Source organism: Protomyctophum bolini, assembly GCF_963924005.1.
Source record: "Protomyctophum bolini genome assembly, chromosome: 23".
NCBI classification, from domain to species: domain Eukaryota; kingdom Metazoa; phylum Chordata; class Actinopteri; order Myctophiformes; family Myctophidae; genus Protomyctophum; species Protomyctophum bolini.
Genome location: NC_137884.1, coordinates 15905533 through 15930616, shown reverse-complemented (window position 1 = coordinate 15930616; position 25084 = coordinate 15905533). Strand labels below are relative to the sequence as shown.

General features: G+C 45.0%; 2 protein-coding genes across 9 annotated transcripts in view; one reads left to right on the top strand and one right to left on the bottom strand.

Moving 5' to 3' along the window:
* The first annotated feature begins 307 nt into the window (after positions 1-307).
* LOC308310713 (protein phosphatase 1H-like) lies at positions 308-18553 on the top strand. 2 transcript variants are annotated; one of them, XR_013963527.1, is made up of 11 exons: positions 308-1003; positions 6394-6589; positions 8945-9367; positions 10552-10664; positions 10892-10976; positions 11232-11350; positions 11663-11726; positions 11899-12006; positions 12808-12959; positions 13495-16416; positions 16447-18553. XR_013963527.1 is itself a non-coding variant. In XM_080757098.1 (10 exons), the coding sequence occupies exons 1-10, from the start codon at positions 753-755 to the stop codon at positions 13646-13648; spliced, it is 1665 nt and encodes a 554-aa protein (XP_080613224.1). In that variant the 5' UTR covers positions 308-752; the 3' UTR covers positions 13649-18553. The 2 variants fall into 2 exon arrangements, 1 of the variants encoding a protein (XP_080613224.1); XM_080757098.1 differs by having other exon boundaries at positions 13495-18553.
* Positions 18554-22178: 3625 nt separating this feature from the next.
* The window catches only part of usp15 (ubiquitin specific peptidase 15), a 55519-nt gene continuing 52613 nt past the window's right edge, over positions 22179-25084 (bottom strand). For all 7 annotated transcript variants that reach the window (XM_080757212.1, XM_080757213.1, XM_080757214.1 and 4 more), the window contains one exon: positions 22179-24216. In XM_080757212.1, the coding sequence (XP_080613338.1) occupies positions 23788-24216 (429 nt within the window). In that variant the 3' untranslated portion in view covers positions 22179-23787. The remainder of the gene's footprint in view (positions 24217-25084) is intronic.

The following is a 25084-nucleotide window of genomic DNA, read 5'->3' as shown; positions in this document are numbered from 1 at the left end:
ACACACACACACACACACACACACTCACTGAGAGATGGAGAGGGGGGAGGTAGAGAGACTACACTACTGTACAGGTATTATTTGCTTTAGATAGCAGCGCGGTCAGTCAGTCCAGAGTCAGTCATAAGCAGCTCAGTGACGAGTGGCCCCGCCCACAAACCCAAGCCTTCATAATGAGTCACGTGACCACGCTAATCGCCACTGCCCACTAGCGACTTTCCTTCCTTCCACGTTCACGTGAGACGGAGACTGTGTTATCATCATCTTCATCGCCACCACGTCCATCCATGATCCATAGGTTTAGGTCTCGAATTTTGGGAGTTTAATACTAACTCGTGGAGAAATGACAATCAAGGAGTCCTCCAGGAGATGTGGTTGAAATCAAGGAGACAGCTGCTGCAGAATCCAGGGGGGTTGGCAGCTCTGAGTTTAGGTGGATGATCTGTCGGATCGGATGAAACGACAGTGACCAACCGGGGGGGATTGGATCCACATCCACCCGCCATACATACTCTACTTTATTTTTCCTACCTTCCTTCCTTCCCTTCTCCTCTCTCTCCTCGTCTCCGCTTCCAGTTGCATCTAAACGCGCCGCCACCAGGGCCGACGAGCTGGGGGGGAATTCGGGGAAAGGGAGCCGCGGTGGAGGAGGAGGAGGAGGAGGAGGCGGCGGCTCTGCGGCCGCAGCAGCAAACCACCCGAACCATCACCGGTCCTCCTCCTCCACGGACGCTCCTCCGCGCGGTGCCAACATGCTGACGCGGGTCAAGTCCGCCGTGGCCAGCTTCATGGGCGGGATCGCGGGCGGCAGCGGCGGACCCTCCTCCTCCTCCGGGAAAGGTGGCGTGGGCTCGGAGGGCCCGCCGCTCCGGTTCCCCTACAGCAGACCCGTGTTCCTCGGGCTGTCGCCGGACGAGGTGGAGTGCTCCGCGGACCACGCGGCGCGGCCCATCCTCATCCTCAAGGAGAGCAGGAGATTACCCTGGGCCACCGGCTACGCAGAGTAAGTATCTGTCTGCTAGTCTGCTGCCCGCGAAGCCTCCATCCTCACCGGGGTCTAGAGTCTAGACTACATGGGTTGCTTGTCTCAGCCTGTCTTGGTACCAAATTCAAAAAAATGTGTGATGCACAGGCACACAAAAGGGAAAAGGCCCACATGCCATCTTGTTGTTATACTGTGTGTGTGTGTGTGTGTGTGTGTGTGTGTGTGTGTGTGTGTGTGTGTGTGTGTGTGCGCGCGCGCGTGCGTGTGTGCAATGCATATGCTAATTTTATTCTATTTATGGTTTCCTGTTTCTCCATGCATGCCAGTATACAGTCTTACTGTATATGCTAGGGCCTTAGGGGCCTACATTGTATGTGATTCACCACCACCCTGTTATAAATTACAGTGTGTGTCAGTACAGTGACTGAATTCCTGTTCTTTTGTGTGCTCGGCTCGGTTGCCTATATAAACTAGGCTATAGACAGTGTACAGTCTGTACTAGAATATCATATAGCTCAAAATTGGACTGTAGCGTAGGCATTCTATTCTGCAGATGTTGACAAGAATAGCCTTATAATCCATCTGTCTGTTATAACTCCTCTATCTATAATTCAAAAGCCTCCTGTGTGTCTGTCTGCCTTATGGCTTTGTTCTTGTGCGGTTGTTGACGCTCCGCTCATCATGTGCATGCAGTGCAGAGCTGGCTAGCATCATCTGCCACCCAGCCAGCACTGGTGATGAGGTCATTGTTTTACGCAGCTATTGTATTTCCCCCCAAAAGCATCTCTTCCATCATATAGAGAATGATGATTTGAGAGCACTGTTCGTTGATTACTTTTGATGCAGTAATGGTCTTTTCTTTTTCCTTTTTTTGAGGGGCGTTTAGAAATAAAGTCTTAAAAGTCCTTAAATTGTCACTTCAATCACCGTCATCTGGGGACCTCCACAAAATGACCCTAACCCACAGGTTGAGAACCTCTGTCTACACTCTACATGAGACGACTGGTCCTGCACTTACAGTATGTCTATATAGTAGTTCAAACCTTCGGTTTAATCAATCTCAAATGCCAGGAGACATACAGTAGATAGGCTTATTAGGCTATTTACCTTTTGTCTATGGTGGCTAGTGGCTACGCTTCTAGTATAGGGATGAATGAATGAATGTGTTCCGCCCTGATTCGGTTCCCACCCATGGTCAATATGTTACAACCGCTCCAGTCAACTTACTACTGTAGATATCTATTGATCTCTCACGCACGCACGCACGCACACACGCACGCGCGCACGCACACACACACTTTTGATTGATTGATTGAAATCTTTATTAACAGTTTGCAGAATTACAGTACATTTCAAGCACAAACTCAATACAAAGACTGTTAACTGTGAGTGGACGACCCAATTAAGCCTTACACTTGTTTACAACAGGGTCCACATTGTTCAATTCATCAAAACATTTAGAGACAAACAAATAGACACTTCTATGTAGTTAAAGAACAGAACAGGAATTCATCATATAGGAAGCGAAAAGGGAAAAAAAGTATATATACAGTGAGGGGAACAGGGGGATAAAAGAAAAGAAAACGAAAGACAGAGTGTAGGGCGCCTGCACACAACACCATGCGTTGATGCCATGTGTGCATATGTGCAGGCACCCAACACCACGTCCATACAAAAACATAGTACAATCCATAGTACAAAGACAGAGTGTAGGGCGCCTGCACACAACACCATGCGTTGATGCCATGTGTGCATATGTGCAGGCACCCAACACCACGTCCATACAAAAACATAGTACAATCCAGATACAAATTCAGCTTTTACAGAGGCCAGTTTCGAATTGCAGCCATCCGTAGGTGCCCTTTGAGAGCAGTTTTGAAGGAGCCAAGGGATTCACATGTCTTAATGACTGTTGGTAGGGCGTTCCACATTTTGGTCGCATAGGAGCGAAAAGAATTTAGTCCCTTGTTTGTGCCGAATCTGGGTTGTACATGGTTTGTTGCACTCCCTCTGGTGTTGTGGGTGTGGACTTCGTTTACATTAAGGAAGTATTTAGACAGGTACATGGGTATCTTGGTGGTGTATCTAATCTTGTGGACCAGACCCATTGCAAGATGCTGTACTCTGTCGTCGACCCTAAGCCATCCCAGCCTGTCAAAGTGGGCAGGGGTGAGGTGGGTTCGGGGGGTGAGGCCAAGTAGGAGCCTGACCAGTTTGTTTTGGGAGGTCTGGAGCCTTGTTTTAAGGGCCTTTGAGGTGCTGTGGTACCAGGAGGTGGATGCATAGTCAAAGAAACCTTGTACAAGGGCTCCTGTTAAGGTCTTCAAGGTGTTTTTGTCGACCAGTGAGGAGATCCTGTAGAGGAATCTTGTTCTTTGATTGACTTTTTTGATTACGTTGGTGGCCATCTTATCACCGGAAAGATTGGCCTCCAGGATGGAACCTAGGTAGGTAATTTGATCCTTCCGTGTGATAATATCATCACCAACTCTAACCAAGAAGCCATCTGCCTTTTTGAGATTACTATTTGATCCGAAGAGAATGGATTCAGTTTTTCCCAGGTGTAAGGATAGTTTGTTATCAGCGAGCCAGGTGCAGATTCTACCGAGTTCAGAGCTGAGGGTCTTTTCAACCTGCAGTTTGTTCCTGTCCGAGACCAGCAGTGCTGAGTCGTCTGCGAACAGGAACAAGTTGCAGTCACAAGCTGAAGTCATGTCGTTTACATATATTAGGAACAGTAAAGGCCCTAGTATGCTTCCTTGTGGGACGCCACAGCTCACTGGGAGGGGGGGGGACAGTGTTCCGTTCACTTCCACCATCTGTTCTCTCCCCTCCAGGTAGGATTGCATCCAGCTCACTGATGTGCTATCAAAACCAATAGCTTTAAGCTTGTTAACCAGTATGGAGTGGTTCACGGTGTCAAAAGCCTTTTGGAGGTCCAGCATGACCATGCCGCAGTATTTTCCAGCATCCACCTCGTGTTTGATGTGGTCGCTCAAATAGAGAAGGCATGTGTCAGTGGAGTGGGATGTTCTGAAACCAGATTGGAACTCGTACAACAATTTATTAGTGGCAAGATACTTTTCAACCTGTTCATAGACTATTTTTTCCATCACTTTCGAGATGGAGCTTAGAATAGAAATAGGGCGGTAGTTGCCGGGTTCTAATTTGCTCCCTTTTTTGTACAGGGGGGTTACTTTGGCCAGTTTAAAATCTCTGGGGACCTGTCCTTGTTTGATGGAGAGGTTAACTATGTGGGTGATGACTGGAGCTATGGAAATGGCTGAGTCTCTGAGAAATTTGGAGGGAATATTGTCATGGCCAGTGGCCTTGTGGGGTTGGAGGGCACTCAGTTTCTTAAGTACCTCCTCAGTTGTTACCATTGTCATTTTAAAATCATCTTTACAAACACCTAGGTTTTTGTAGAAGCCTTTGATGTGCTCTACACCAAAACGCCCAGACACACACACACACACACACACACACACACACACACACACACACGCACACACACACTCTCACTCTCTCACTCTCTCTCTCTCTGAGCATGCAGCCAGCCACATGGCATCATGGGGAAAGTTTCTCACATATTTGGTAGCCTACACCTTTTCACACAGGTTTCTCACTCATGTCCACTTAGCTTCTGGTGTGTGTGTAAACACAAACTTTGTCCTAACACAAACATTAAATGCCATTGACAATGAATGAATGGACACTTTTGAGTCTTTGTGTAAACACAAACATTGAAGACGAAGGTGAGGACGCAAATTCTGATTGGCGCTAGCCCCTTCTATAAACAGCTTTTGTCCCCGCCCGTGTCAAGTTTTGCCATTGACCGTGAACGGAGAAATCATGTCAGAATTCAGCTGAATATGACGTAAATTAAACATTGACATTGAAGGGAAAATGTACGTCATATGTAAACGAGCAAATCAACTAACCAATCACAGGCAACAGGCATTCTGATTGGCCAATGGCCAGTATGAGATGATGCATGATGATGTATGATGATAAGAGCTGATAATTCCGCTAAATATGACAAAGCGTCTGGAGACAGTAGCCAATAACCTCACAGAAAAAAACATTTTTACCTGAAATTCAGCTTTTGTCCAAATTTGGTGACATCAGTGTTCTCCACTGTGTTCTCCCAGGGAGGGGAGGGGAGGAGGGGGGCGGGTGCTCAGATTGTTGAACCAATAGAATCCACCGCCTGTTTTCGACCGGCACCCGCCCCTCTAGACCAGGAACCACACAGGCTGGGCCAGGCTAGATGTTGTTAGGATATTTGTCCCTGGAAGGTGGTAAATAGAGTGAAAAGTGGAAATGGCTAATCTACAAGAAAGTCTGTGGGCTTGAAAGTGCTTTCTAAGTTCTCAGAGTTGGTTGCATCTCCTGAGCAGGGCCCACATTAGGGTTCTGAGAAGCTTCATGTGGAACCTGAATGGACACGCACGCATCCAGAAACTGAGAAATGCCATACGTGACATGACATGTTTCACTTCGTTCTGATCGTGTAAACAAGACGATAGTTAAGGAGTTACATTTAATTTCATGAGTCTGTAATTAAAGTCGCCATTAGACCAGTTAATTAGCCCTGTTCTCTGCTACGGGCTGGAGCAGCACATGGGACTCAACAAACATATTAATCTCTCAAGACAGATTCAGGAAAACAAAACAAAAAAAAACGTTTTTTTGTTTGGCAATGGGTTCCCAGATCGTAAACGTATGAACACGTTGATTGAGACCGGGATAGCATCTGTGTCATTTTAGATTCTACCTACAACATACAGTACAACATACGTACGAAACCTCTTATCTCCATATTCTAACTTTTGTTGTTGTTGTAAATTAACGCCCTACTTGATCATACCACAGTGTCACACAAAAGTGTCAAATGTAGCAGATCTACAAGTCAGATCTTCACGATTATACTCCCTCCCCCAAAATAGCTGCTGTGCAAGCTTTTCAAATTTCTAAAGTTAGTGAAAAAGTCCCACATATGTTTAAAAGCGGCGACAAACGGTAGACGAAATCAACAATAAGAGATATACCTGCACACTGCCACTTGCACATTCATGAATGTATCATCTTCTTCCTTCAACGTGTTCCAACTGTCTGTCTGCGTCCGTCCATCTGTCTGTCACACAGCCGCACGCACGCACACAAACACACACACACACACGCACACACGCACACACACACACACACACACACACACACACACACACACACACGCACACACACACACACACACACACACACACAGACAGAGATATGTGGACATAATAGACAGTGTCACACACACGTGTAGAAAAAATTAAATGTATGAAAAATGTCAAACTTTGAATAACCTCTGCTGCTCCCTCCCTCCCTCCCTCCATTTCTCTCTCTCTCCGCTCCCCGTGCAGGGTGATCAACGCGGGGAAGAGCCTGGTGAACGAGGACCAGGCGTGCTGCGAGGTGGTGGTGGCCCGTCGGAGACCCATGAGCTACTGCCCCCCGCCCTGCTCCACCCCCAGCGGGACCCCCACCGCCAAGAGACGCAACTCGCTGCCCAACGGAGACGGCGGGGGGCTCCGCATGGAGAGCAGCATGACAGGAGAGGTACCGTACAATAATGTTAGTTATGATGACCAGTGTTGGGCAGTATCACTCAAGAGAGTAATATGTGACTTATTACATATTACTCCTTAAAAGAAAAGTAATATTATATTACTTATTACTTGGATTCATTACATATTATAATATGACATATTACTTTTGCCCCTCTACCCGCAAAAAGGGATCCTACAACAACAGAATCTGTTTAGTCAGCTTATTTTTACACTGGAAGCATAGGCAGCCTTCTCCCGGGGGAGAAACTAGGCACAGCTGCTGGACATGAGACTAATTAATTAGAGTGACAGAGAGAGAGGAGTGTGAGTGTGTGTGTGTGTGTGTGTGTGTGTGTGTGTGTGTGCATGTGTCAATTTAACAAAGGTGCAGACGATCGGAAATCAGCAGAGAGTGAGCGACGTTTGCGCTACTGTATGCCGAATTGGAGTGGACTCGGCCCCAGACTTTTTCTTCTCCCTGGAAATAAAAACGTCTGGATTTCCGACATAGAGTATAAAGAAGGATAGAGACCGAACTGTAGCGTTAGCCCCCCGCTATTCATTTCAGTGGAAGTTGCTCAGTGGCGCTTTGAAGCACCTGGAAGACTTCCGGAAGTATAATTATAACTCAATGGCTCGAGCGAATGGAAGTTTAGCCTAGCCTAGCCCCGGACCTCAACACTACTCGTTACTGGGTAAAGTAATAATATTACAGTAATATATTACTAGTGACTTGTTACTGCCCAACACTGGTTATGACCACATTTCCATGCATGGATTTGTTATCATGCTGCCTATATACAGGGTGCACTGGGTACCGTCTATACAGTGTATATCGTTACATTTTGCGACATGGTTAAAACAATCTATATTTGGATATTGACTTTAAAGCCCTGGTGCATGCAGCACACTCCTGTGAGAGTGCACTGGACGTGTGTGATGAGGTGGTGTCACATACATGATTGATGGTAAACACAAACAAAACATCCTTCCTACCATATAGTAGGCCTAACGCCTAAGTTCCAGAAATTCCACAATTTGTAGAGTGTTGTTACAATTTGACATTGTGTAATTTCTGGAATTTCTTTATTCTTTAATTCTTTAATTTATGAAAAAGTAGGGTGATATTCACTCGCGATCCACAAAAATCGGCCCGCGACCCACAATTGGGTCCCGGCACGTTTGTGACCAAAAGGTTCCCGGTTCGACTTCGACCCCTTGGACCAGCAGAAAAAAATATCAGGGTGAGGGAAGTAAATGGCCCTTGAGCAAGGATTGAACTTCCAACTGCTCCAGTGAGGCTGCTCAACAGTGGTTGTTCTGGTCAGCTCCCAGGTTAGAATCTGTGTGTGAGTGTGAAGCATGGGCGTTGCTGAAAAAGAGCATTGGAGTTGTGCTCAGCTCGGCATACCTACCCTGGGTAAATAAAGACAAAAAGGGAGACTGTGCCCGACGATCCGATTAAGATCTGATTGTTTAATTTATAGGTGGTGAGCCGGCACCCATTTCTGTGCTGAATCTGTAGCCAATGAAGTCATCTGAATAGAGGTGCAATGTGCTTGACTTGTCCCTGTGAGCACTAGCTGCAGAGAGAGAGAGAGGGAGAGAGAGGGGGGGGGGGGGGGGGGGAGAGAGAGAGATCAGAGGTGAGCACATAATATCACTGCATGGGGATTGGGTTTGACCTCTGTGGTTTGACCTCTGTGGTCGGTTACATGCTACTGGACAGAGATGAGTCATGGTGTTGTGTCTCCTCAACAGTATTACAGTATAAATGCTCATGAGTCATGAGATGTGTTTTTCTATCAGTCACTACAACACAACTGGTTCTGTTTAACCCATTAAGACCCGAGACCGATTATACAAAGGCCTTCTAAATCAGTAGTTCTCAAACTTCTCAAACTTTTTCGTGTCAAGTGACCCCCTATATATTTGGCCGCGGACCGCCATCTTAAAATGTTTTGTGCCAAGGACACCCAGAAGAGTTTTATCAGCTTAATGGGTACATCTCAGTAATGGCTGCATCCAGGGCACCCCTCTGTGGATTAGTCCATTACTGCTGTGCTGTCTCCGGCGCTACATACTAATTACTACACAGGTTGTGCTTATAACCACGCCCCCGGGCAAGTTACGTTTACTGAGGTTAGGGTAAGGTTTAGGTATAGTTTTACTGAGGTTAAGGTTAGGGTTAGGTTTAGGTATAGTTTTACTGAGGTTAAGGTTAGGGTTAGGTTTAGGTATAGTTTTACTGAGGTTAAGGTTAGGGTTAGGTTTAGGCTGTCAATCACAGTGACTGGCCAATCACAGCGCCGGACGCCTGAATGTCCCCTGTGAGATCAATAAAGGTCTCTCTCTCTTTCTCCAGCTGCACTCGGAGGGTCTGACGTTCCACTACTGGGGGTTATTCGACGGACACGCGGGCTCGGGGGCGGCGGTGGTCGCCTCCCGCCTCCTGCAGCACCACATCGCCTGCCAGCTGCAGGCCGTCATCGACCTGCTCCACAACCAATCCGCGCCGCCCCCCACCATCCTGGGCGAGGAGGGGTCCCCCCAGCTCCCGGACGGGCCCGCGCCGCCCCCTTACCCGTCGTCGTCTGGCCCTCGGCTGACGCGCGCCGCCTCACTGAGAGGGGCCGCCGGGGCCCCGGGGCCCCCCGGCTCCACCCCGCCGGGCTCGACCCCTCCTCCCCAGCAGCAGCAGGCTCCTCCCCTGCGCCTCTTCATGGAGAAGAAGGTGCAGCACCAGAGTCTGGTGGTGGGAGCCATAGAGAACGCCTTCAAAGACATGGTGAGATGTCGTGAATGTTATTCATTAATAATATATGTAATGAATTAACAGTCTGGTGGTGGGAGCCATATAGAATGCATTCAAAGACATGGTGAGAGACGGTGTTGAATTTTGACATTAGATTGATATAGATTTAGTCATACTCTTCTTGAAGAGAATTCCATCAGGTTGTAGTTATATTTTAGGAGGTGGGTGAGAAAGGGAGGAAACATGAAGCCCAGTGTGTTTCATTAAAGGATCAGGACACCCCACCTGTGCAGCAGACAGAGTAAAAAAGGAACATTCCAGACACTGCTGACAATCACTTTGGATACAAGTGACGTCGTTCCCAAACTGGGGGTCAGGACCCTCCAGGGTGGGGTCCCCAAATTATTTTGAGGCTGACTGCATAGCTGAAAGAGAGATGCAGCTGGACCCCCTGTTGGAAGATTTAACAAGATAAAGAGACAAAGTCAGCGTGTAAACTGACTCCTTCCATGCCTCTGCGTCCAATGAGGATCTCTCCTGGACAGCATCCACCGACTGCATTATTCATGACCCACAAGCACCTGTTTAGCCCCCATGTGGTGGGAGGTGGCGGTGCAACCACCTTGTCCTTGGTTTCAGGAGGGACTGAGCCTCTTGTATGTCCAATTGATCTGCATTCTGTTGTATTGTATATATCATTGCTGTCGGCAGTGATGTAAATATTAAATTAAATTAATACTTCATCATACTACAGTGTCAACATCAAATGTACGTAGCAGCTACATTCCAATTTGAATCATGAAAAGTAACAGTTTTGTGTCCGTCCACCAGACGACAATGCTCTGTCGATAGATCAATCGGCAATCCGCGATTCACCTTCACGCAATGGCTTTCACAAGATTAGATAAGGGTAGATCGATAACTCGGATCGATCCCTCCTTGGCTAATCGTATCTGCTGCGTGAAAGTCATTGAGTCGAGGCGGATTGCCGCAAGTGAGTTTTGTTCTCTCACTTGTGCTGCTCACATAGCAGAGCTAGCTGGAAATTCTGACATTATTCCATGAATGTATTCCTAGAGATGTCCCCCGATACCGATTCCGATTACTTGCTGCGTATCGTATTGATACCGAGGATCAATCCGATTAACAATCCGACACTGGTGTTGGTATCGGAAGAACTCTATTTATGTGCCCTTCCGCCTCCCCTCTGCTCCCAGGACGCCCAGATAGAGAGAGAGAAGCGGATGTACAACATCACAGGAGGCTGTACCGCTCTGACTGTGGTCTACCTGCTGGGAAAACTCTATGTGGGGAACGCAGGAGACAGCAGGTGTGTGTGTGTCTGTCTGATTTAGATGTGTATTGTACGTGTGCATACTGCATACTCATATACTGTTATGTTTTAACTTACATCATTCTTAACCTTTTTTCCAAATGATGAAAAGTGTTTCCTGATGCATTGAGTGAAATATGTATAAAGCAACATTGCGTGTGTGTGTGTGTGTGTGTGTGTGTGTGTGTGTGTGTGTGTGTTTGTCTCCGTACCCTGACCTCCAGGGCTATCATCATTAGGAACAACGACATCATTCCTGTGTCTGCAGAGTTCACGCCCGAATCGGAACGACAGCGACTCCAGTTCCTGGTGAGAACCACAGATCGTTAAAACACACACACACACACACACAGAGAGTTTTCAGAGCATGTATATTTTAATGATCAATCAATCGATGTTTGTTCTGGCTTGGGTCTATGGAGCTAGTGCACTTTCAATCCCTATTTATTGGTATCACAACAAAATGACGTTTTTTGAAAAGGTTTTAAAGGTAGGGTAAGTTATCCTTTTTTGATTAAAACAAAAAGTGTTTTGTGTACGTGTGCGTGTGTGTGTGTCCTACAGGGCTACATGCAGCCCCACCTGTTGGGAAATGAGTTTACACACCTGGAGTTCCCCCGGAGGGTTCAGAGGAAGGAGGTGGGCAAGAGAATGCTGTACCGAGACTTCACCATGGACGGCTGGTCAGTCTGCATTTAACATGATTAAAACCTTTTAGAGACTGCTCAGTCTGCATTTAACATGATTAAAACCTTTTAGAGACTGCTCAGTCTGCATTTAACATGATTAAAACCTTTTAGAGACTGCTCAGTCTGCATTTAACATGATTAAAACCTTTTTTAGACTGGTCAGTCTGCATTTAACATGAATACATTTGTAGTTTTTCCTTACCTTTCAAGTAGTAACAGAATCTCCACTACTACTATTATTATTATGATTGTGTGTGTGTGTGTGTGTGTGTGTGTGTGTGTGTGTGTGTGTGTGTTCCCTCCCAGGGCTTATAAGACCATTGAAGATGACGATCTAAAGTTTCCTCTGATATACGGTGAAGGGAAGAAGGTGAGTCACTGTTTGTGTGTGTGTGTGTGTGTGTGTGTGCGCGCGCGTGCATGCAGCAGGAATAGGTGTGCGTCTGTTTTTATTTATTTTTTGCCACACACTTGGACAAACACGTCAAAGCTACACTAACACACTTTCTCCCTCACGCCTCCTTCATTCCAATTGTTTTCAGGCGCGGGTGTTGGCGACCATCGGGGTGACGCGGGGCCTCGGAGACCACGACCTCAAAGTCCACGACTCCAACATCTACATCAAGCCCTTCCTGTCCTGCTGCCCCGAGGTCAATACCAATTATTATTATTATTATATTTTATTTATACAGTACAGGTGAGACCAGCGCTGGAAGAAGTAAACGTAGCAACACAATTGTAAAAGTACTTCATAGTGTCGCCGTCATCAGAAACCTCTTATCTCTTATCTCTGTTTTTTTCGTAATTCACCGCCCTACTTGGAATACTTTTTAATGGCAGGAATCCTGTAATGTGACGAATTGCTAAACAATTCAATACCGATTATCTGCGTTGCACAACGATACGATACAAAATCAAACGATACGATATGTTGCTCTTTTACATATCAATATGCTTGGATTGGTGGAATTCAAATGGATGCAGTTACTGTACGGTTCCCCCCCCCTGGTCGCCGTGTGTCCCCCAGGTGAGGGTGTACAACCTGACAGACTATAGTTACTGTACGGTTCCCCCCCTGGTCGCCGTGTGTCCCCCAGGTGAGGGTGTACAACCTGACAGACTATAGTTACTGTACGGTTCCCCCCCTGGTCGCCGTGTGTCCCCCAGGTGAGGGTGTACAACCTGACAGACTATGAGCTATGATCATGGTCTGTACGGTTCCCCCCCTGGTCGCCGTGTGTCCCCCAGGTGAGGGTGTACAACCTGACAGACTATGAGCTATGATCAGTTACTGTACGGTTCCCCCCCTGGTCGCCGTGTGTCCCCCAGGTGAGGGTGTACAACCTGACAGACTATAGTTACTGTACGGTTCCCCCCCTGGTCGCCGTGTGTCCCCCAGGTGAGGGTATATTAACTGTACGGTTCCCCCCTGGTCGCCGTGTGTCCCCCAGGTGAGGGTATACAACCTGACAGACCATGAGCACGGAGCGGACGATGTCCTGGTGATGGGGACGGACGGCCTGTGGGACGTCCTGTCCAACCAGGAAGTGGCCGAATGTGTCACCAGCTTCCTGGCAAACTGCGACCCCGACGACCTCCACAGGTACTGTACTGCACTTACGGTACACTAGATGCTTCGTTTCACCATCGGAAAGCTATTTAAAGGGATATGTAAATTACAAACATGTTTGGGGTCATTTTAAAGAATACTCTAGCTTTTAGCTTACACCCCAGACACTTTTTATATGGGCATGCAATACACTTATGACATCAGGGACCTCATTAAAGGGACATGGACTGACAGATACAGACATCTCCATATACCGGTATGGGCACAAAAGGGACAGACAGAATCAGGTGAGTATCGTAATTCGGTACTCACTCTGGATTAAGAGCGTCTGCTAAATGCCTAAATTGCACAACGGGGACTCTGGCAAAGCCTGACACTATGACTCAGACACAATTGGTCGGATCGGCAGTGCGGCGCAGGTGTGAACTCTAGTAATAATAAAACACCTCAAACAGAGGCAGCAATAAACAGAAGCGTGTTTAGTTAGCAATGTAAAAGAACGAAGAGTGGCAGCTGACCTGGGCACTTTCTGAAAACCTTTCTCTGCGTCTCTCTCTCGTCCCTCCAGGTACACCATGGCGGCCCAGGACCTGGTGATGAGGGCGCGCGGCGTGCTGCGGGACCGAGGCTGGAGGATCACCAACGACCGGCTGGGCTCCGGAGACGACATCACTGTCTTCGTCATACCGCTGATGTACGGGGGCAACAGCCGGCAGCCCTGAGCGGGGCCAAGCAGCAGCCCCGAGGGACGGGGGGACCGCCACCGGGGCCTTTGGACCGTGAACCGCTTCACCCCCAGCACCCCATATCGTGGGGGGAGGGGGTCTTGCAGTAAAATAGCAGAACGGCAATCTTGTCAATCGGCTGTTTTCCTACGAAAGCTTTCCCCTCACAATAAGACCGAAAAGACACTAGCACAAAACCCTGAGGGACAACCGTATGGGGTTTAGGTGGTGTTGGGGGGCCTTGGGATACACGTACTGTACAGTAGGACGCTGAAACCAGTGCCACTGGAAGCCAAGCACTTATTTTTTTTTATTACTACATTTTGGAAAGATCGCCCCATTCTCCCTCTCTCTCTCATTCGGTCTGTCCTTTTAGTCCTTTGTTGGACTCATAAGGCAGTGGTTCTCAAAGTGGGGTCAAATATTTTAACTACTTTAACCCCTACTGTATACTTTGGCTATTTGAACGATCTACACGCTCGTCTTGCTTTAAAAAAAGAACACAAAAAATATATATAAATGTGACAAATTTCCAATAGTTTTGAAACATTTTTAACAACCCAAATCATGTTCCCTGCCACAACACATTTTCAGATGGGGGGGGGGGGGAAGTCTGCAGCCAAATATTATTTTGGGAGTCCTTGATATGAAAAAGTTTGAGAACCTCTCTCACTCTTTCTTTCTCTCTCTCTCTATCTCTCGCTCTCTGTCTGCCCTCTTTCTCCTTTCCAACAGTCAGCAGTCTTTGTTTTTATCTGTGTTTATGTCAATCGTCGTCGCGTCACCAGAGCGAGCTGACCAGAGTGTTGCGTCCAAATCGCCAGGCGGATCGATTGATAAATGGATCGATGAATTGATCTGAGCAGTTTAAAGCACAATGGCCATTCCCATGCCAGTGGTTGAGTTGTCGCCTTATGGATTCAGAGGGCGACCTGACGTGAGCCTGACGCCCCACACACAGACACACACGCGCACGCGCACACGCACGTGCTTCTTGTGACCTCCTGTTGGACAAGAGATATCTGAGCCAAAGCAAAGCCAGGAGGTTGTAAATAAATACCGGAGCACAAAAGGGACCAAGACTTTAGTACTGATGATGGAGAGTCACCAGCGGTTTGGCTGTTTGCTCCTTTTGGGACTGAATACGGTGTTTTATGGTCGTTTCGTTTGGTTGTCGTACAATAGTGTTTCAAGGCTTGCAGTAGGAACAATAGTTATGATTAAAAGGTAGGCGGGTCTAATGGATTTCACACACGCACACACACACACACACACACACACACACACACACACATTCAATCCAGGGTGTTAAAATCTAATTAACTTTATCTAAATTGATTTTTTTAAATGTTTATGCACCGATATTGTGTTCCTGGATGAGTTTATAATACCCCTATAGCGTGGGGGGAAAGCAGACCAAGTACAGGAGTCAAGTTCACAAAGTATTGAATCCAACATAGGGATAGAAAAGATTAGTCAACTAACAATCAAGTCTGTGAAGCTATGAAATCTCTTGTCTCAGCAAAGGGGTCCTCGGTCTGGAAAATATTGAAGACCCCTGCTGTAGAACATAATGAGGGAGTTCGGGAGTTATGAGGGACTTCTGGTACGACTTTATATTAAGGTGGCATCTATAATGCATTATAAACACAATGATAATGCATTAATAAGCATAACACTCAATATAAATGGTTATAAGTATGCATATCAACTTTTATAAGTTTATAAGTGCTATAAGTTCAGTGGAACAGCACAGTATACATAGCTACTGTACCATAACTTAAATCAGTTATGAAGTGTGTTATAAGTTGTTACCGGTATGCATAATTATACACATTTATAACAAGTGTTATGAAGCCTTTTTTTGCATGGGCTCAGCGAGTTTAGAAACCCATGACAGTTTAGAAACCCATTGGCAATGTTCTGAACGAACCCTGGAGGAAGAAAGTTTTCAGTTCACTGTTGTTACATCAATCAATCAATGTGTGCCATTCTGTTGCATAGTTGGTTTATCATGGCTGGAAATCGTAAATTATCTGAATGTCTTTAACCACTTTCCGGGCAGGCATCCCTACTTTTGGCATGTCAAACGAAAAGTAAAAATGCTCAAAGATTTTCCGTAGAATGAAAATTGCACATTGAACCAGGCCTCAAAATCACTCTTATATCATAAACGGACACAGACCAATACATCAATGAATCACAAAACTCAACACTGCATTACGAAAATCATAATTTGATATTACTAGTTGAATTAGGAAGAAGTGGATCTGGATTCAAATAGTAAATAGTAAAAAAAAGACAGATTTTGAGAGCTGTAAACTGTGCAACATAAGTCAATCAGGTAGCTGGCCAATATAATGTTGGGAGTTACAACGGTAACTACACAACCCAAACCTCTACCCAAGTACTGTGCTTTATGTGGTTAAAGGAGTAGTTCACCCAAGTAATGACTATTTCTAATTGTTATTACCTACCCGGTGATGTCAATAACTCATGGAGTGTTAGTTTGTAAAACATTCCATTATTCAAACAGCCAAACACTTCCAAAATATTTTGTCTCTGTGACACCTCTAGGGGCCGCAGTCTGCATTCAAAGATTTTCCTAGCAGGTTTGTCATTCGTCCAAACATTTTCTGCTAGCAAATGACTAACCAATCAGGAAGTGGACAGTCAAATTCATGCATTGTTCCTCATCTTTCAATGCACAGAGACAGAAATGTTGGGAGCGTTTAACCCAATGCTGGCTGTCTGAATACTTAGAGGTTTAATTTCATTTTACATTTTTCTTTTAGGTTTTATGACCTGCAATGCCATTGTTGGCAAATCCCATTGTCATATATGGGATTTTCTGGCTCTTACATCACACTCCACAGGAAAATCTGAGCACTTGTATGAGCCAGAAAACGCTACTGAAATATCATTAAAGAATAAAAACACTTCCGGGCTGAACCGGCTCACACGCGAGCGAAGAATGCACCGGGACCACTCTGTCGCCTGATAGAAAGTCATTTATTCTGTGAACTATTCCTTTAAAGTGTCTGTAATATGCATTGTGGTGGAGTTTCATATATGGTGCAAACCAGCCTAATCCCCACATAATTCATTGCATATTTATTTATTTTTATGTCTGCATTTTGTTTGCCGTCACGTATTCATTGTTCTCATTTCCAGTCCTTTTCCTTGGAATACGGCTATGTTACAGTACCCTACATGGTCTCTGTCAGGTGGATGTCCGAAGCTGTTACTTTTCAGGATTCAAATTCAAGAATAGCAAGAGTAGCAGATCTACAAGCTCGAAACGTTTCGAGCTTGTATATCTGCTACGTTTGATACTTTTGTGTGACGCTGTATAGGATCAAGTAAGGCGTTAATTTACGGAAAAAAAGGTTTGCTTCCCTGACAGCAACGATATACACTAGACTTTGTTTTTCACACAACATTTCCAAATAATGGTTGATGTCGGGCAGAAACCTACATCACCATATTATTTTTTCATTCCGTAAATGAGTGTCACACAAGTAGTGAAAATATCTCCCATCACGATACGTTGTGTGTTTTCGTAAATTAACTCCCTACTTGATCATACTACTTAGTCACACAAAAGCATCAAAAGCAGCAGATCTACATGCTCGAAAATTCGAGCTTGTAGATCTGCTACTTTTGAATTTGAATCGTGAAAAGTAAAAGTTTTGGACTCATGAGGTTTCCACCCGACAGACGATAAAGGACGCCATGCTGTAAGAAAACGGGTGAATTGGGGGCCTTAATTAATAATGTGTAGCTTCTTTTGAATGTTCATCCTTTGGAACTTCCAATGGTACGACTGACAGTCGACGTCTAAGCCTTTTTAGTTTCTTCATTGATGAATGAATGTGAAAGAATGAAGATATTATTTATTTTTTATTATGCCACCCATGTGCATGTATGTGGTCATCCAACTCAGGTGAAAGTGCGAGTGTGTTTGCGTGTGAAGCTAAAAAAAATGAAAAAAGTGCAGCGAGATGCAGTATGTATAGGCCCTATGCAGTGAACGAAATTATCTAGAAAATGTATAAAATTGTCAATGGAAGTGAGATGGCTACTTAAAGGGAAACTTTACGTTCTGCTCCTATAGGCATCATCATACTGTAGTTTCTTTTCAGGCATGGCGTTGCTGGGGTTAATGTCTGACCCCATTTACACTGTTCGGTAGACCAGTGGTTCCCAAACAGTCCCTTTATTTTAACATGATTTCCATTTTTGAGGGGCGCTAGCCCCTCCTATGTCCAGCTTTGAGGGGTTTGTAAAAACACAAACATTGTTTTGCTATCATTTTCTAGGACTCATTTTGAGACAGCACAAACATTGCGTAAACACAAACAATGATGACAAAAGTGAGGACGCAAATTGAGATTGGCCAGATGATGTATGATAAGAGCGACCCTGACTTCACACGGGTGTGATTTTTCTTTTAGGAACTTGCAGCTGCAACCCATAAAACAATAGTTCTGGAACCCTTGGTCTATCCGTCCCAGTTTCCACTGTTCTACAGGGATATGGGCTTGTGGGAAATGCAGGGGAATTAACCAATTAAACCCCAGCATCTGTATTGTGGGGAAAGCTGAAAATAGCTTGTCGGTCGGCTATTTTCACCTAAAGCTTTCCCCCCACAACATAAAATACACTAGTATAGAGCCCTGTGGGACGCCAGTCGACCATATAGGGTATACGTGGTAGACCCACCCCTTGAGCCAGAGGCGTGTGAAAAGATGTAAATACTTGATTGAATCGATGCCATTTCATTCTAGGTGTTCAAGACTTCTAATATCTTCTTTCGTTGTGAATGTGAAAATGACTTTGTAAATCAAAAACGTAACGTAAAAGATATTTTTCATGTTTTTTTGTCGTGCAGCAAAGAAATGTTTACCTTCAGTGTTTCTTTTTTTTTCTTTCTCCAGAAATGAAGAGAAATACTTGGAATGGATAAATAAAAACAATCAATGTAAATCAACAATGTTTCGGTAACTGCAATGACAATCTTTTTTCCTGCTTGTAGCTAAGAGTGCCCTTTTGAGGACTTTGAGATTGGTATGCTTAACGTCATATAGGTTCAAATCCACATGAGTTAATAATTAAAATGAGTTAATAGCACAGGCATTCTTCACATACTAGAGCATGTCTGAAATAAATTTCAAAGCTGAAATCGACATGTAAATATTAAATAAATGCTTAAACATCTAGCCAGGTGTAATGTTAAAAACCGCAGAAGTGAACCTTTCAAGCCTGTTTTCTGTATATCTCCAAAAATGGTGGGTCAAACTGAACAACCAATGTCAATTTGAAGCGTAGTTTCCCCGCTTTCATGAGACATGAAAAAATGTCATATGTATATATAGTATACAGTAAAAATAAAATCGAGAAAACGGGGGGCACCGCTTTTCCGGCAGAGGAGGCTGTGGCCGGGTTCCTTTGAGGACAGCACTTGCCCCGGCCGGCCCTTCCCGTTGGGAACGCCAACGTCCCATTAAGCATCATGACAGGACAACTCGGGGAGGCTTAAACACAACTTTATTGAAGATTGTGTATAAATACACATGCACATTGTCAAATGTAAACCCAAGTGAATTCAAGTGCAGCCAAACCTGGAAACCCCACTGTATGCCCCCCACCCCCGCCCCGCCCCCATCCATGTCATCATGCAAGGATGTCGAAAAAAATGAAAAGACCCCACCTCCAGAAAAAAAAACCCAAAACAAACAATGCATCCTTTAAAAAAAAAGAAAATAAACACCACTTTCTCCTGGAAAAACCTCGACAGGCGTCAGTCAGCATTGCAAGACTTCCAACCATAGTGTTGTTGTGTTTGTCGCCCCGCCCCCAGGGTCTTCAGCCTTTTGCGTCGAGGTCTTTAAATACGATTGATATATAGTTGTTTGTTTTTTTCAGAATTATTAAACGCTTACATATAAATAAATAAACTTTTATCAAATTGTGCACTCACAGAGTGAACTTTGTTATGTACAGTATATCGTATATAAGCCTATAATAAGTGGAGCGCCGCGTCTCGCTGGCGGAGAAGCGACGTTCCATTCCACGGGCCCTCGCACCCGCCCACTCGTACCCACCCGAGAAGCGTTTTGCAGCTGCTGTGCTGCAAGTCCCCCCCCCCCCCACCCTGTGGAAAAACATACTGACGCATTGAGTAGAGTTTCAGTTCCAGGCAAGAGGGATGGACTAATGACAGCAAACAGTTGCCTTCCAACCACGATATCAAACCTCCCAAAAACCACTTAATCCCTATATACGGTTGACCCGAGTCCCTCAGGGCTCTATACTAGGGTACTTTTTCAGGTTTCTGAAATTGCAGGGATAGCTTTCGCGGGGCCATGTATTTCCTATTACAGCTTAACGTTAAAGGCAACAGACCCTGTCGGACCCCCCCCCCCCCCCCACCCCCGAGACATTCAACCGAAGCAAAGAAACGTGAGCAAATAAAGGCAAAAAAACCCAAAACAAATCCCTTGATTTCAAGCTAAAGTGGCTACAATGTCAAGCAGGTTTACCCCCCCGCCCAAAAAATATAAAATAATGTACTGTGTGTGTATGTGTGCGCGCGCTCTTAAGTGACAGTTCTGTGCAAATGAATTTAAAAAAGGCAACCGTGCGGCAGATTAAGAGTTTAAGGCAGAGGTGATCCAACCCGAACGAAAACCACCCATGTTTCCTAATCTATAACAACAGCGCCCTCTACTGGGAACATGGCAAAGGAAAAAGATGGTGGGGTTGTTTAGGGGAGGCTCTCTTCATCTATGAAGGGTTAACCCAGAACGTACCATCAATTACCTGAAACCTTCTACAAGTTCTTTTATAGATTTGATCGTTTCTATAATAAACAGAACCAGGTACATCATTTCAAAACAAAGCTAAAAATAGCCAGCCAACATGGTTGAGCTTGTAGATCTGCTATTTTAGAGTATGAATGATTATGAATGATTATATCTGCTATTTTAGAGTATGAATGATTCGACATTAGAGACAGAAATGGAAGAAAAAAGATTTTTAAATGGACAGGAGAGGGAACAAGGTGAAGAGAGCAGCGGAGAGGGGGGGGAGAGTGTAGCGACAAAGAGGGCGAGAGACAGTGTGGTGAATGCAAAGAAGAGAGTGAGAAGGGCCATGGTAAAGCTAGCATGTTGAAAATAGCAGATATACACGCTAACAACGAGCCACACATGTGACGTTTGTGAGCTTTTCTATCTGCAATTTACTGCATGCAACACCAGCATGCAACTAAGTATAAATGAGGCTTAAAGCTGCTATAAGCAATATGTCAACATTTTAATTACTTTAAAAAATATATATTCAGACAGCCAGCAATGGGTAGAACGCTCCCAAACAAAATGTAGTCTCTGTGACACATCTAGGGGCCGCGATCTGCATTCAAAGATGTTCCTAGAAGCTTTGTCATTGGTCGAAAAAACCAATGACAAAGCTTTTAAGAAAATCGTTGAATGCAGATTGCGGCCCCTAGATGTATCACAGAGACTACGGTGTTTTTGGAGCGTTCTACCTCTACCCATTGCTGGCTGTCTGAATACCAAAAAAAGAAAAGAAAAAAAAGGTCATAAAAATGTTGACATATTATTGCTTATAACAGCTTTAAGAGGGTGGGTATAAGGACCAACCAGTTAGCAGGATCTGTCAGCTAGCAGGCCGCCATACAAACACTTTGCTTTTTGCACACTACATGCCACCGGTATGAAACACGCTTTTTCTGCATGCATTTGGATGCTTCCAATTCCAATTCGTCCACTTTGATGACGTATGCATACATACGAAGCCCTACACACTAGCCGGTTAACTTGTCCATCAGACCAGAGAATAAAAAGCCTCGTCTCACGAGTCATAAAACAAACCTCTCCCAGTGTCGGACGACAAAAACTGACAAAAGGTTTTTTAGCTGAAAATGCATAATTATTTTGTCAGCCCAAACACTGTCGCTGTTGGAAAGAACAAGCGAGACTTGATCTAATTCACCACATAGATGACATATCTAAAAGCAGCAATAGCAGCATTACAACAGCTACATTAATTTAGCCATTTTGACATTTTTCTTTCAATTCCCCCACAACTACTCAAAACAAACAGACTCCACAGCCTTCCTTAGCCTGGTTTATACTTAAGGTCCGTACACACGCAGGGAGCATTCATTTAGTACGAATAATTTACATTAATTAACTTTGTGTGATTAGTATATCCACACTGAACGCCAATATTGCACCAGCGATAAAGCGTCAATTTTGGATTAAGATATTTTTCACCGCAAATATAAAGCTTTTTTGTTCTTTCATTTTTCACGTTATAAACTGAGATAAATAATAGCCTCAGAGGGAAGATTTTTTTCTTTTTTTTGTAAAACAACTTGTGGAACAACTGGCACTAATATGAAACAAAAATAAAATAACACAAGGGGAGGGTGGCGGGTTTTGGTGATTGTGCAACAGGAACAATTTTCTTTCAGCGCAAAAAAGGAAGAAAACTCCAACATCATTCAGTGTTTTTAAAATATCTACAAGGCCTAAAATATTAATAATGGCAATAAACAACAGTAAAATTATATGCAGATTTTTTTTTGTTTTTGTTTTTGTTTAAAAATATTGTGTACATAAAAAAAAACTGAAAAGGAGGGGGGGAAATTGTGAAATCAAAATCTAAAGTTGAAGTCAACTTTAGAAACGGCACGCAGTGATGCAGACTAAGTAGTCCGCTTAAACCCCGTTAAGGTAGAGCGCAGTCGCTCAGGGCTCTATACTCGTCTGTTTTCCGTTATCGCGGGGAAAGATTTTCCTGCAAATGCCTTCCTCCACAAATAAGGATGCTGGGGGTTCAAGTGGTTAAGCTCGGTTAAAAGGAGTAGTTCAACCATTTATTTTTCTCCATCAGTTACACACCCAATCAAGCCTTGAATTCACATTCACATTCCTAAAACAATAATTTGATGACCGGCAGACTCTATTAGAGTCTCCTACCGAAGACATTAGCTCATTTTGGGCGGGAACCCCAATTTGGTGTTAGCATTATGTTATGCTTTAGCTATTGAAAAATAGCAGATCTACGAGCTTGTAGGTCTGCTATTTTTTGAAAAATCGAAGAACGACTGACATAGAAACATAGCTTTTTCAGAAAACTGTCAGGATGTATCAGACATTTTTAGAATCTGATCTCAGGTCAAAAAGGGTTATCATGACCCCCAGGTCATCAAATTATTGGCTCAGGAATGTGACACGAACAAAAAAAACGATCTCCATTTCACACCATCGGGGATTCGGGTGTGAAATTGATAGAAAATAAGTCATTTTATTATTGGGGAACTACTCCTTTAAGCCTCGATATGCAACACTCTCGCACAGAATGTCCGCGCACACACGCACACGCGCGCACACACACACACACACACACACACACACACACACACACACACACACACACACACACACACACACACAGTGATCAACCAACAGAGTAGATTGCTTGTCATTTTAGTACCCCCTGGCAAGGCATGTCCCTTGGCCCCCCCCTAACAGTCACCTTGAGGCCCCTCACTCACTGTGGGGCCACTAACCTGGGGGGTGGTTGCCTCGCCTTGTGTTCCATATGGCTTTTTTTTTTGGATGGAAAGATCCAAGTCTCTCTTTCTCTCTCTCCATTTTAGGCCATTTTAGGCTCTTTTCGACTACCAAAAGGGTTCCATCGTAACCTGAAACCTTTCAGAACCCATGATAAGTTCTGTGAGGATTTGGTTTGGTTTCCATTATGATCAGAACCACCCCTGAAGGTACGCCATAAAAAGGCAAGCTTCTATTTCCGCCTATTTTAGAAAACATGTTTTAAATGATAAATTCTGAGAGTTCTGGGGGTTCCCAGAGAACTCTAAAGTACCAACAACCTCGTGAACACGGACCCCAAACATTCAAGGTTCTGATAATCTCGATCTGAAACCTCGGCCGCAGCGTCAAAACGGAAACAAATCACAGAACCAGTGAAATATGTTCACGGAGGTTAACCACACTTCTCTTTAGTTCCCGTAGTCGAAAAGAGCCGATTTATGTTTCGCTTCGTTTTGTTCTGAAAACCGTACGTTCGTCCGTCGCTCCTCAGTTGCTTTTCATAGCAACGTCTCGACTGGGTTCTTCTTCACCTTGCTCCTCCTCCTCCTCCTCCTCCTCCTCCCCTTGGTTGGCGTTTCTCCTCCTGTTCTCATTCAGGTCCTCCTCCTTGTCACTCTGGGCGCTGGCGGAGGAGGCGGAGGCGCTCGGCGCTGCCGCACCGCAAGAGGAGGCGACGGTCGCCTCTGCCGCGCCGGCCGCAGCCGAAGAGGAGGAGGAGGAAGAGGAGGCTCCGCCCTTCTTCTTCTTCTTCTTCTCCTCCCGTCTCTCCTCTCCTCCCTCCCGCTCCTCCCCCTCCGCCTCTTCTTCCTCCTCGTCCACCTCGTCATCCTCCTCTTCTTCTCGGTCCAGATCAAAGTATCCCGTTCCCTTCACCGTGTCCTGGCGCTGGTAGAACAGCACGTAGCCTGCTTTGGACTGCACGCACGACCCCCCCACACACACACACAGTACATAAGTCATAGTTATGAATCCTTGATGTCAGGCTTTTTATGTTAAGTGTATGTTAACGCCCTACTTGATCATACTACACTGCTCTACAAAGCCAAAGTGCAGTAACTACGCGAATATTTTAACTGACAAAAGGGTTTAATAGTGTTTCAGTTGGTCAGCCAAATCTTACAGTATGCGGTACGTACTAGTAAGTGATTTTACACTAATCGGTTCCTGAGGTAATTGTTTATCCATTGTTTTTGACCATTGGGATACACCTAAGTCTCAGTCAATGTGTCCCAAAACTTAGTTACTGCATTTTGGCTTTGTCACACAAAAGTATCAAAAGTAGATGATCTACAATAAACCTATTACAGGCAGATAGGGGAAGTAAACCAGAGATAGCATGTCTTTATTATAATTTTGTGTCTTGGATAGAGCCTATACCCGAGACTTGAATTATAAATGTGAGTGTGTGTTAACAGCTCCAGCACCCCCTGTCAGGCTTCTTAACACATCCTGTACATAATACGTCTGGAAACGTCATAAGGATTGGAACCGAGAGGTGCCTTCGACGTCTATGGACGTCCTAGCGACGTCCAATCGACACGGGGCGAGATAAGAATATTCAGAATTATTCCTATTTTTTTTTTCCGCTTTTCGCTTGCCGTATGCTAACGCTCTGTGCAACTATTAGCTTGTCATTGACTCCCATGTTAGCGCGGCGGAAAGAATGACTCGTATCTCCTCATCCAGGGCGCTCTCCGTGGTGTTGAAAGGATCGACATGCTGGCGCTTCATTTCTGCTCCTCATCCGTCTCTCCCGCAAAATATGAACGCTTTTTGGAGCGTA